The sequence below is a fragment of the Anabas testudineus genome, chromosome 3, assembly GCF_900324465.2.
Source record: "Anabas testudineus chromosome 3, fAnaTes1.2, whole genome shotgun sequence".
Classification (NCBI taxonomy): Eukaryota; Metazoa; Chordata; class Actinopteri; order Anabantiformes; family Anabantidae; genus Anabas; species Anabas testudineus.
The window spans coordinates 9,394,383-9,408,519 of NC_046612.1; the positions used below are offsets into that span (position 1 = coordinate 9,394,383).

The 14,137-nt window shown below is 38.8% G+C and overlaps 1 protein-coding gene across 2 annotated transcripts in view; it reads right to left on the reverse strand.

Moving 5' to 3' along the window:
- Positions 1-1,467: 1,467 nt before the first annotated feature.
- Positions 1,468-14,137, reverse strand: part of dagla (diacylglycerol lipase, alpha) — a 29,445-nt gene continuing 16,775 nt past the window's right edge. The window contains exons 12-21 of one of the 2 annotated variants that reach the window (XM_026377731.1): positions 13,093-13,170; positions 12,740-12,820; positions 12,424-12,566; positions 11,445-11,513; positions 11,286-11,358; positions 10,626-10,834; positions 9,578-9,704; positions 5,972-6,138; positions 5,708-5,725; positions 1,468-4,972 (exon numbers count right to left, since the gene is read on the reverse strand). In XM_026377731.1, the coding sequence (XP_026233516.1) occupies positions 3,895-4,972; positions 5,708-5,725; positions 5,972-6,138; positions 9,578-9,704; positions 10,626-10,834; positions 11,286-11,358; positions 11,445-11,513; positions 12,424-12,566; positions 12,740-12,820; positions 13,093-13,170 (2,043 nt within the window). In that variant the 3' untranslated portion in view covers positions 1,468-3,894. The remainder of the gene's footprint in view (positions 4,973-5,707; positions 5,726-5,971; positions 6,139-9,577; positions 9,705-10,625; positions 10,835-11,285; positions 11,359-11,444; positions 11,514-12,423; positions 12,567-12,739; positions 12,821-13,092; positions 13,171-14,137) is intronic. The other variant, XM_026377732.1, reaches the window with a different exon arrangement.

The window sequence follows — 14,137 nt, forward strand, 5'->3', positions numbered from 1 at the left end:
TGAAATATAAAATAGCCCAGTAAATCCGTCTAATAAAGAAATACTAAATTCTTTGCAACATTGATCTTTAATCCAATATGTACATGGTGCTAGTATGTAGTTTAGTTTTTTCCTGTGTGGTTAACTGTATAAGCCAGTAATACTACTTCAGGTCCACGGTGCGTCACTGGTGTTATCAACCAGACATCAGCCATCCATGCTGTGTCATTTATGCTAAAGTGTAGGTGCACTTTAGCATAAATATAGCACAGAACAACTCATGCCATCTTTACTCAAAATCCATCTGCACTCAGCAGTTCTAAAACTGATGACACATTCCTTACATCAAATCTAAAGCACAAATGTTTTCAAGAGGGGTCCACTTGGAAAAATCTCCTCCTACGGTCAGTGCGATCCTACGTGTAACCAGGGAGTGTGAAATCAAAATTCATTAAAACAGCTACTAATAGCTATGCATGTTATATATACAGTGGCAATAAAAAAAAAAAAGCATGTGAACCTTTTGGAATTTCATGGTTTTCGGCATTATTTTGTCATAAAATGTGATCTGATCTTCATCTGATCAAGAGTATTAACAAATATAATGTGACAGAAGTAATAACACAAAAAGGTCTGATCTTTCATGTCTTTACTGAGAACAACCATGGAAACCTCTTAGTGTTAGTGGGTAAAAAGTATGTGAACCTTAGTAATAATGATTAGGGTATTAACATGCCTGGAAGAAAATTATTTTGAGGTGTGCACTAGAGCTACTTCACAAAAACCACTCTAACTTTTTTAGTTTGCTCTGTACAAGAAGAATACGCTTATGTGAGCCACACGTCACCAAGAATTGTTGATTTACATAAAGCTGAAAGGGGTTACAAAGTAATTTTTTTAAGTTTTAGAAATTCACCAGTCTACAGTTAGGAAAACTATCTACAAACGGAGAGAGACATTTTGGGACTGTGGCTACTCTACCAAGAAGTGGGCAGCCAATCAAAATGACCCCAATAGTACAACAAACACTAATTGATCGAGTCAAGAAACACAAAGGCATTATTAGAACTGGCTAACATCTGTGTTCATGAGTCTACAGAACGTAAAACATTAAACAAGCAGCGTGTCTATGGAAGGACACCACGAAGGAAGCCGCTGCTTTCTAAAAAGACCAATGCTGCATGCCTGAAGTTTGCCAAAGAGCACATTGAAGCTGCACAGCGGTATTGGCAAAATGTTTTGTGGACTGACAACTTAGATTGAACTATCTGGAAATAACACACAAAACTACATCTGGCATAAAGAGGGCACTGCATATCTGCATGAAAACATCCCTTATTGTAAAGACATGAATGCATTTTTTTGGGTTATTATTTTAGGCACATTGTACTTGACAAATGAATGCTGTTATGTAACTAATTTACACTTTTAAAAGTCATCAGTTCAAGTTCATGCTGACAGAAAGTCAGAGATATGACAGAAATTCAGTTATTTTCATAGTTTGTAGTTTATTCCATTACAGGCAGGGCAGGAGGAGGGATTAAATACATTCTCATTGTGGGGCAGGAAAGGAAGGGAAGCAAACCAGGTAAACATGGACAAGACAGAGCTGAATTATTCTTCTTTTAATATAGACCAATTTGTATATCTGCCAATAGTTTGAATAAATAACTTTTTTTATATGGCAATACTGGTATGTTTTATAATATTTATCATCTCCTTATTGTTATATAACAGTTTTCTACATGATTCTATTGGATTTCATCTTATTTTTTAGACATCTGCATAAATAATTACACATAGAAGATGGTGCTGTACACATCATAGTGGAAATTGTTGTAGTGCTTTCTTTCAGCAATTAGTGTATGACTGGCTGCAAGCAAAGCTACTGAATGTAGGAAATTGCTGGCCCAACCTTATTGTGTCTTTTCAGAGACTACTGGGACTGGCAGCATGATTTGTGCAGTGTCAGACTGTAAACTGGCTGAAACTGTCTGCTGTGAGTAACCACAGAAAATCCTATTCCAAATAGAGAGACTGTTGACTGATTTCTATGGTGACTCTAGACTTGCTGGTGGTGCTTCACCAAAAGGTTGCTGCAAGCAGGCTGTCATCCTACAGCACGTCTCACAACTATGAAGCATTTGTAAAAAACAAAAACAAAAAACAAACATATTGTTACTATGCCATGGCAGAATGTCTAAAACCTTTCCACGTGGACAGAAAAAAGCTAAAATATGTAACTCCTTACATTTTGGAAATGTAAAAGCCTCCCCACACTGTCCCAAAAACTGAGATGAAAATCACTGACATCAAACCAATCGGCTGCAAGAGCAATACGGATAATAATGCTTTCAAATACAGCAATAAAAGTGAGAACAATATTAACAATAATAAATAATGCAAACTGTGAACCACCTGTTACACCCAGGGTGATATGGAAGATTGTATGCCTTGTACAGTATTTAGAATCGGCATACATAAGGTTCAAGCCTGTTTATTAATTCAGTCCAACCTCAAGAAAGTTTGAGACGAACCAGATTAAAGGGAAGCAAACACCTTGACGTCCAAGATGACTTAGAGCACCTTGAGAACAAGAGAAATGATATCCTGGGACACCTTTATGATACAGTTTGGTACCTGGGAGTTCAGTAAGCCTCTCATGGGTTTACCGATATAATAATTTCAGGCCATGTTTCGAGCTTTTTACCTGTGACTTTATGACAAGACTTATTATATACCAGTCATGCTACTATGAAACGCGTAAAGCATGCAGTCTCTGACCTGGGCACACTGCTAGAAGAGTGTTACACTAGTTATGAGACTAGGACAGCTATTACAAAAATTCATTATTGTTTCAAACCCAAGGTGCAGAGGTTGTGTCGTCGAAATGAAAGCCATGGCAGTGTTTTAAGGTCAGGATGACATCTTTTCTGTGGTGTTGCTGTAACAGTCTATGTGGGAGCCAACAGGATGGCTAGGGAAGGAGATAATGGATTGTTATGTTTAAATAAAGCAATATCCATATACATATACAAAATTACATTTCATAAATACATTTGGCAATACAATGTATTAAATTTTTTGGCAGGGGTGGGGGGTAATTGAGCAATATGTGAAGAGTATCCAAATGTCAATCTATATAGCTTAGTGACTATTTGTCTTCAAAAATAAAGAAAAAAAAAAGTCTTCATGCACTATAAAGAGTAACCAAAAGACCCAAAAACATCCATAGGCGTCTGTTATAACTTTGTCACAATCACAATTTTTTTTTAAACACATAAATTCTCACCAATGTAACACACTCTCTTTCTCAAAGTCAATTCTTTATAGACCTGAGGAACATTTCATAATGTCTTATCAATCATAATGACTGACAAATATGTCCATCTTCACATTCCTGATTTAAAAAAAATGAAATAAAAGCTGGATAACATTTCCAGAGCTGCTGAGGGTGCAGGAAGTTGTACATCAACCCAGATGATGTGCCTATGCTAACCTCTTCTAAAGTGTTAAGTTTTTGAATCCCTGCTCAGTTAACTATGCTCCCTTTGATTTTGTTAGGTCAGAGAATTTCATGTAATGCTGATGCGTCCTCACATGGGTGGGACGACAGTGTTTTGGAATGGCATTGTGAAGCTACAGTTATTTATATTTACCCAAAAGCAGCACAGCCCCCTGGCATGCAGAGAGAGGTATCTATTTTTTCTTAGTCATTGCAATAGTGTGAAGATGCTATGAACAGCGTTCAAAGGTCACCCACCTGAAGAATGGAAATAGTTTGTGAGTTTGTTTGTGAGTCAATTTCTGTCATCTGATGAGTGACTGCATTCCATTGCATGCACATACTGTGATATGTTTTAAAATTAAGATTGCACCTCTCAATTCGGGGCACAGAACACTGGAATCTATGGTCTACACCATAGATGATAGTGTGTTCTCTTCAGGACAGTGGCAAGGGCTGGATGTTCGTAGGGAATGTATGGCAGATGGGGCACCCTCACCGGGGGAAAGATCGTTGAGTTCCTCAGATGATGAGAGGGGGAATGAGGGCGACAAGGAGATGCCTGAAGAGGGGTCAGCAGATCCAGCAAAAGTGCGTGGGGGTTTGGGAACTAAGTTTGGCTCCAGTGTTGCTCTGGCCAGAAATTGTTGGTCATCCAATGGCTGTCCATCTCCGAGACATTCACCTTGTCCAAATGAGCCCCGTCCTGATTCTGACTCTGCATCAGACAGTTCCAGAGGTGGTGAGCTGCTGCCATCCAGTCTGAATAGAGAGTCTAGGTACTGGGCGAACTCCAGCACTGCCTGGCTGGGGTTTCCATTTGAAAGGTGGGATGAAGGAGTCTCTGCACTTACCTGTTTCTCTGCATTTTCCCAATCTTCTGTTTCTCTGTTCATCGGTCTAGAAACAATCTGAGGACTGAGAGGAGCATTAGGAGTGCTTCCTGGACTGTAGACGCCAGGTATCTGTTGTTGATCCTGATCAGGAAGCATTTTGGGGTTGGCATTAGCATCTGGCTTGAAAGGCTGAGACAAGACGCCCTGGTTTAGCAGAGCTGGGGAATGGTGTCCACTATATCGAGGAGTGGCAGGAGACAGACGCATGGGATAATCTGGGGTGGATCTAGATTCTGGGGTAAAGAAGGGCCCAACTTCACCCAGGTGCTCTGGTGTCGCCTGGCAGAGGCAGTCGGCAGCTAATAATTCTGTGCGAGAGCTGAGAGACGGGTTCTCCTCTGGGATTGGTGCATCCAAAGGGAATGGCAGGCTACCCAGCATTGGTGAACCCCTTAGTGCTGCTGAGGATCGCCGAGAATCCAGACTGTAGAGGGATTCGGCATCTGAGAGACTCTCCATGACGGCCAGTGGTGCTTTGCGGTCCCTAAGCTCCACTGCTAGGCGCTCCCTTGCTCCACGCAGCACTACAGGCACTGGAGGAGGAGGGCACTCAGAGAAACCATCCAGAGATATTTCAGACTGGGCCCATGAACTAGAGGAGAGGAGAAGAACGGGTCGGAGAGTAGTGACAAGGAAAGGAGGGGAGAGGGGATCCGAAACACAAGACAGACATAAAAAAATGGGTTAAAATAACTTACAAAGGGTTAAAGAAGGGAAAATAGGTTATTAAACTAGATATACAAACTACATGAAGACTAGTAAAACATTAAATATAAGGAAAAAAGAACAGAGACAGAAAGAAATAGAGACAGGGAGGCCAGAAGTGTATTCTAGCAGATACAGTCAGGTCCATATATAGGTTACGACAATGACAATTTTCATCATTGTGGCTCCCTACCTCACCACAGATGGTCTCATAGAAAATAATCAGCCACCAAAATTGGTGGTCTATGAATTAAATGGCTATATTTCCAGCAAACTGCATCCAGTATTTTCAAGCAATCCTCAAATTAAATCTTTGTGGTGGCATACAGAGCCAAAACTATTTTTAAAAAAATTGCGTCACTGTCCAAATATACAGTATATGGACCTGAATGTACAGGTATATGCTCTTGTATTAGTAATTAAAACAAGAGACATAACATTAGAATTCAACCATCACTACCAGGAGTTCACACTGACTTTAGACAAGGGCTAAACCAGAGAGGGCGAGGTGGAAACTGAATACTACCATACGTTGCAACTGCTCTGTGGTCAGACACGGTGCATGCGTGCATGAAAGAAGGGAAGACATTATATAAAGTTATTATTACCATGCTTTGCTTACCGTAACAATGGTTTTTGTCTTGTTTTTTTAAACCATATGGAACAGACAGAAATGATGGTATCGAGAAAACAAAGTAGCAGTTAGTAGCAGTAGTATTTGTTAGGTGTTTAAAATAGATACGTCCCCATGATTACCCCTACAGTTTACGAAGTAGTTTGCTCCATTATATATTAAGGGGAAACAGGAAATACAGAGGATCAAAGAAACTGTTTCATATATTCTTTTAGGCTCCAAAACACCCACAATGGTGCTTGGTGTACTAACCGAACACTACTGTTCCTGCGGTGGTGGGTTGTAGGCGTCGGCTGCTGAGAAGTTGTTGTGGTTTCCACAAAGAGGGTCTCTGGATTCAAGTCCACTTCTGTGGGGCTCACCATGATCTTGGCTGCTGACAGCAAAGCCGTTTTCCCTTTGTTATAATTCTCCAGCACCTGTCATGAGTACAATGAAATACACAATGCATTACCTTTAAAAACATGAGTACAAGAGAGCAGGGTGGATGTCCATTGACGGAGTAGTAAGTGAATACACAAACATACACAGCTTTAAATGTTACAGTTCTAGTGCTATAACACCAAGACAAAAGAGCTTAGTATCTTAGTTTAAAACTATAATAACCCCAGTGACTTAAATTCAATTCTGTTTTTGTGTACTCTTAATTTATTGACACTAGACAGAAATGTAAATTTTTTTTTTTTTTTAAATATGCCAATAGAGGTTAGATGAATCCACAGACGGATGAATGATCCAACATTTTTATAATGTGTCAAAGACTCACACATACAAACACATTTTTCACAGTGAGACCATAATCGTTTTCAAGAACTCTATCCTAGTAACCACAGCATCTATATTTAACTACAGATATGAATATCTATTATTATAACCTAATATTGTTATTAAAGTGTTAAAAAGAACAGTGCAGTTCAGATAAATTTAACTGCAATCTAAAGGTGAGTTTACACCTACTCCAACTGACATTAAACACCCACAATGGAATCCTGATACATGAAGAAGAACCTACAGTATGATAAGGAACAGAAATGAAAGTGTCTGTTCCACAAAAGTTTAACAGTGTTAATGGTTAAAATGGGACAAGAATAAAAACTAATGGAAAATCACACACAATTACATGTTATTGGTTAACTTTAATGGTCGATGTAAGCACCATATGGTATTAAAATAAGAGTAAGAAGACATGAAAACATACAACAAAAATAATAATAATAATAATAATAACTTACATGTGACAGTGGGACTGAAATTCTTATGGACAAGTTCTTTTATGTTAAAATGGCATTAAATGAACATAATTAGTATGTTGGGTTATGCAGATGGATAAAGGCCACAAATGAAAACATGGCAGTGTTACACGGGCAAGTACAACATTACAGCATTACGTGTTAAACCACAGCAAATATTTTGACAATTTAACAATGTCAAACATATCACCTGCAGTAATAGGCAGAGCAATCAAGAAGAGAGAAATGTGCAGTATGCTTGTAATATACATGTACTACAGCTATAGATTCATAGAACATATAATTTATCAAAGCAGAATTTGTCACACAAAAATTCTAGTTTTCAGTCATGATGAAACCCTTCACAGTTCCAAGTAAGTGATAGGAGGAAATTAGGAAATGTGTTATACTATTAGCAGTAATTTTACAGCAGAGCAGTGGAGCTGAGCAGAGTACTCATCATTTGCCCCCACTTGTTATTCCATCTACCACTGATGAGTAATTGACAATTCCTTGAAGGGATTATGATTGAGAAAAAGCTGAATACATGCTTTCAAAAGGCATAAAGAAAAAAAAAAAAAAGGCATCCCAAGGGAAGAGCTGCATGCAGCTACTGAAAACCCTAGCCAAGAAGGAAAGAGCAGTTAATGTGGAAGAAATTAGGTTACCATGGAAACTTTGTGCATACAAAGAAAACTTGTTAGCTGAAGAACAGGGTTAGCAAGTTCATGCCACAGCACTTGACCAAATGTACCGTAGCTGTGCGAGGAAATGAGAGAAAGAATGGTTTTGATCTAAGGAAAGCTGGATGACAACTTTCATTAACGAGAGAAAATAGTGCAGGTGGGTTGGGACTCATCATGCAGCGTTGTAAAGGCTATTTTCGACTCTAGGTTTATAGAGATTAGATTACACCGACACCAAATCCAGGGTATTACATCAGGGAAAGTCCTTCTCCTGGATCTTGGACTTCATGGTATTACCTCATCTATGTCTGGCCATTTAGCCACAGTATTAATATTAACATCAGTGGTTTAAGTGTTTTATGTCAAATATTCCACTAACAGGCATGACTATTTGGACTGATTTATTAATACTTGTCTAATGCACTGAGGCTGATGACGGCCAAGTAATACTGAGTGTGATCATGTCTATACAAGAGAATCGGACACACTGTTTGGCACTGGTACACTACAGAGCTCATCGACGTTACTATGTGATGTTACTATCTTGACAGGAGACTTTTCTGTCTCAGTATAATAAGGCTCATTAGATATGATTTCAGAAGGAGAAGTAACAATCACATCCACACAAGGGTGAGAAGTGAGGAGGTCTGATTGAGTGTGTTGTGGAATGTGTGAATCATCGCTAATTGAGAGCGTTCTTGAATGGGGGTCAGAAAGACCGTTGGAATGTGGCGGAACAGGGACCAAGCATAGCTGTGAGGCAGAAGTACAGTGGGACAGAGGAGGAGCAACAGACTCTAAAACAGAGGGAAAAGCAACATCAGTCAGAGCGGCAGAGACGCCTTCGGTCTCTGTGAGGGAAGCAGTGTCAGATCTGTCTTTGTGGATGGAATCAGAGGAAAGGGAAGTAGACTTTATTTCTGTTTTTGACATTATGAATGTATTGGTACTGCAGGTAGGGTGATTGACTTCCACTTCCTCTGGTTCCACGTTTTCCTGCTCAGACAGGGGACAAAATGGTTCCAGTACCTGCAGAAACACCAGAGACATCATACTACACACTAGGTACAGCAGACGTAAACACACACGCAGTCATGAGATATGAAAATTTAAATATCTAACAAAACCCAGTCAAACACGCTGCACACAGAGGAAACTTTTATTCTGCAGCCACCAGGAAGTGCAGTCCCAAAAGTGAATCCATCACATGCAAACACACGTGCCCGTAATAGCCTGAAATGTTCGGGAAGCATACACTCAAAATGAGCAGAAGCAAACAGTTCCCATGCTTTGAAACTGGAGCAACGTAGAGAAAACAAAAGGTGTGTTAAGTTGTACAGTAAGTGGGTCACATGCATAAATAAACCATAGAGTCAGGCTTACTCTGACCATTTAGGGGGGAATACCACCAAACTGCATAACTCAAAGATTTATTTTTTTACCAGCCTCTCTACATGTGTTTTAATGATATAATTCAATAACAAAATGTTTTTAGATGATTTATTAGTCATAGTTTTGAGGGCCACAGTGCACTCCTTATGTGTGGTGTTTTGGTAAAATTTCAGTTTTGCACACCACTGCAGTCAAACGGCAGTCTAACATCAGCCAATGTAGCTAACTGTTGTATTATATTGTTCAATTTGTCAAAGAAGGGATTTGACAAAGATGAGCTCTATCTCCAGAAATTCTGAATTATGGTCTACATTGGTGACTTGACTAGGGTGTCATTTTTAAAAGTAGTACCCCCCTTTACGAGCAGTTGCCCAAAATATTTGTGAATTATACTGAATTTGTATAATTAGAGTCAGTTCACACATACTCAACATGAATCAGTTCAGTCACCAAGTGTTGGAAAAAAAATGAAACCAGAGTTAAAAGCCATTTCCCCACCATTTAAAAATACCCCCACCAAAGCCATCTGCATGCATACACATGAAACAGACCTTGTTTAGACCCTCCATCACCATGTGGGGCATGTGCTCATTAAGCATGGCCGGTGATATGATGACCTCATCAAAGGCTTTGTTATCTCCCCACAGAGCCGAGTATGTTGGCTCCTCCTGACTGCAACTACAGAGAAGCAGGAAGAGAGAAAGTCTGTCAATCATGGTGGAGGATAAAGAGGAGACAGATGAGGATTTGGCAGCAGCCTGCAGTCTTCTGCATTTATAGCACAGTGTATGTGGAGGGCCACAATCTACACATTTACACATCACATCTATTTCTACATTTAAATTTTAATTGTCGTGTAAGTTAAAGATGTTCTTCTGTTCTTCTATTCTTCTGTATGTCTTTAACTTTACTACTCTATTTAAAACAGGATAATATTATGCAACTTGAAAAATAATAAGAAAAACTATTTTAAATACTTGATGTTGTCAGCTGTTTTATCAAAGATACCTCTCATTTTTTACACAGAGTAATATTTATGTGTTATCCATACAATTGCTGAAATGCACTCTACTCTGCTTAATGTCTCCAGACTAGTGATAAATTTACATTTGTACTTTTAGTTTTCACACAAATTATAAAAAACAAGTTATTATGAAAATAGGTGAAAAAACAAGGTAGGCTACATAATAAACTAAGATATCAGTGCAGCAGAACAACAAGGGAGACCACGTGACACACAGTAAACCCACAATGTCACAAGTATGCAGTGCATACTGTTTCTCACAGAGCTGCCAGTTCTTTTATGTCACAGGTGTGAAACAAATATAAGGTTTGCTTTGAGGTAAATGTGTCCACGCATCACTTATACAACCACTTGACCATTTATTAGATGGTGCTGTGATAAAAATGTATGTATATACAGTATATCATATAAAGCCAAGCTTGAAGTGCCAGTACCACTCAACAAGAGGACTGATCGTACTTCAGGAATCTACAGGAAAAACAGCAAAAAAAAAAAAAAAAGAAAAAGAAAAAGAACAACATTTAGAGACTTCAATTCATGTGATCTTCCCACAGCTTTCAAATCAATTTTCTCACCATGTCTCTGGAGGATGGTTGTGCACCACATGGATGATCCTGCCAGGAGGATAGAGGGGGGTGGAGGCTGAAAGGGCAATGCTGAGGTCACTGGGATGGAGCCACAAGCGGCTGCTGGGGGGTGCTGCTGGCTGAGACTGAGGATCATCATCCTCCAGTGGAAGCTCCGATTTAGGGATGCATTTGGTGCCTCCCGCGATGATCCTCCACTGTTACATAGAAAAAAGAAATTGTTCTTAATCATACCAGCTGACATCTAACATCTACATGTAAATTTATATTGCCTGGTCGTCTGCAACAGCTGTGGGTTAACAAAATGATGCTTCAATTAAAACACAGACAGCTACAGCAAAGTTGTGGGAAAGCCTGGAGTTTGTTTAATCATAACACAAAGCTGTGATTAAGTGTGATGCTACTCAGTTAATCTTCTTGAGTTTTACAGGTGAAAACACAAATATGTTGTGAAGCTGGTAATGAATTCTTAAAATTTTCTTTGTACAGTAATTTTGTAAAATTTTGTTTACAGTCCATAAAGTATTCACCCAAATAACTTCAAGACCGTACATCTTGTTCTTACAGCATAATCTCCTATTTCTTTTTGATGATTTCATAGTACAGATGGTCTGCCTGAATGTCATCTTTCACAGATTTTTAAATCACCTTTGGTTTGTTACTTTTCTGCAAGACTTCCAGAAGGTGGCGTCGAAAACCCTCTAATTGTGAAAGGCCAAGCCTATGAGAGGGGAGAGGCAGATATGTTTATTATGGTAATGCACAATTATACACTGTGTACTAGATATACAGTAGTAAAAGGCATACCTTGGTACCAGGTCTTTTCCTAATACCACAGACGTAACAAACTCTTTGGAGTAATCCATGGCATCCTCACTGTAAAAATAAAGGAACGAAAAAAAAAAATTAAATACAAAAAATAAGAAAATAAGAGCAGCAGTGTAAATGTTTAAGAAGTACATATAACTATATGCACACGATGGCTCACAAATGTATGTGGTTGAAACAGTACTGGAAATTATAGTCATAGAATAAATGACAGAAACTTATTAAAGCAAAAGTACAATCATAGACTATTACACTGACAAAAACAAGCAGGTATGAGCTTACAGGCATAAGGCGATCAGTGCAGGTTTTTGTGTTGCTGTTTTTTGAACAACTATTTATTAATTTAAATTAGTATTATTATACTAATTATAGTAAATGTACATGAACATCGGTAACGCTAAAAAAGCATTTGCTGTATGGACAATGGTTTGATGTGGGAGTTGTTCGGTACCACAGACTAAAACAACTGTACACCACAAGACGCAAACTAAATGTCAAAATAACAAAATAGGAGGCCTAAAGGTCAGAGTAGAGAGCTTGTGAAGAAGAAGAAGGCTGTCCGTTAAAGCCCCAGAACACTTCTTGTTGGGACATGCTGTTTTTTAGTTTATAACTGTTGATGATTGGCAAACGGTGTAATGAATTGAGTTGTGCATACCATGGTCTACCATTTTAGCTACAAAAAAAATGCGTATCACCAGAATCCTTATTTAGTTACTGTAGAAGCCTTCAGGTGAAAGAAAGTTACTAATTTCTTACTAATCATCCGATTAACTGAGGAGATTAAACTGCTTTAGCATAACCCTGATTGTAGTATTTGTAGAAATTATCAAAAAAGGGAACTAAAATCCTATAAAACTACACCATAATGAACTTCCATGATAGCCGAATGAAGAGAATATCACATACGTGTGCAGGTTATTCTTTTCTTAATGTATAACATGAGATATTGACGCACCTAAGAAGGCCACCAGGTGGAGAGTAAGAGTAGCAGTGAAGTGTAGGGTACTGACGTCTCAGCAAAAAGGAGAGGATAGCAGCAGTGCCTGCTCCAAGGGAATGCCCAACTATCACCAGGCCATAGTGCATGGTGCCTTTGCTCTGTGAAAGACACAGACACACTTTGTTACCCTGTTTTGTCAGTGAATATGCTGCACAGCTAGTGCAGACTTGCAAGCAGCACCACAATAATTAATTTAATATGAGGTACAAGTTAGACTAGTTAGATGTTTACTGGGTTCAGCATTCTTTATACAGTACACTGAATCGCATACCAAGTCTCTTCCAAAGGCCTGTGATAAGATCATTTCCTGCTCCAGTTTCTTCTTAATGTATTCTGCTGAGTAAACCATCCCCTGAGAGTGGAAAGACAGAAAGTGATTGAGTGGAAGAGCAGATGATGAGAGAGAAAAATATAGACAGGAAGTTATAATCGTTAATCTCTCATTAAAATATCTATTGGAATTATACTGTTAACCTGAGTGACCTTAAGTGTCAGGGATAATGTAACTTCTTGAAACTGCACTACAGAGAACAGAGAAACGTGCGGTAAAAAAAAAAAAAGGAGGAGGCGTTACCATGGAGTATATGTATAGTCGGTGAGCAGTTTAAAACAGTAATCTCTAACCTTATGGCCAAGCCATGTTCCATGCTGCTCCTCTACTGGCAAACGTTCAGAATCCCCCGTCAGATCAGTCAAGGCATCCTGAGACACAAAAGACTAATTAAACAAAAGACAGCATAAAGCAGAGAGCACAAAAAAAGTGTTAAACGGGAAATGAAGACTCCATATGTCAGTCTCACCTTTCCCATATTAATTTCCCATTAATGTTATCATTATACTACTGATATACTACAGTATCTCTTAAAGCAATGATTACACTGGACCCCGATACAATCTCCTCCAAAAGTATTGGAAATGTGAGCACAGTTTTTTTTTTTTTTGCTGTAGACTAAACACAATAGGTTTGACATCAGATGAATATGAGACAAAAGATCAACATTTCATCTTTCATTTCCAGGTGTTTACATCTGAATCCAGTACGCAACTACACTACACTAGATACTACACAACATAGTATCTTTTGTTTGAACCCACTCACTTTTCATGTGAGCAAAAGTATTGGAACATGTAGACTTAAAACAGTGAATTTGACTTAATATTTACTTGCAAATCCTTTGCTTGCAATAACTGCATCTAGCCTGCGACCTACTGACATCACCAAACGTTTGCTTTCTTCATTTGTGATGTTTTTCCAGGCTTTAACTGCAGCCTCTTTCAGTTGTTTTGATGGATGAAGATGGTTTGGCATCTTTTAGGTTCTTTCTTTACAGCTCTCACAAAGTTTCTGTCATCAGCAGCTGTTCTCTTCCTTAGTCTACCCAATTGATGTCTGTTAGTACACCAGTGGTTTCTTTCTTCTCCAGGATATTCCTAATGTTTCTACTGGCTATGGCCAATGTTTGTGCAACGGCTCTGATTGATTCTCCATCTTCTCTCAGCTTCACAATTGCTTGTTTTCACCCACAGACAGCTCTCTGGTTTTCATGTTGGTTACACATCTTAACTATAAATGCAGTTTCAACAGGAAAAACCTAAATCTGAAACTGAGCATAGACATTTAGTGCTATTTTAGTGTTTGAATAGTCAATGTAATAGGAAACAACTGGGC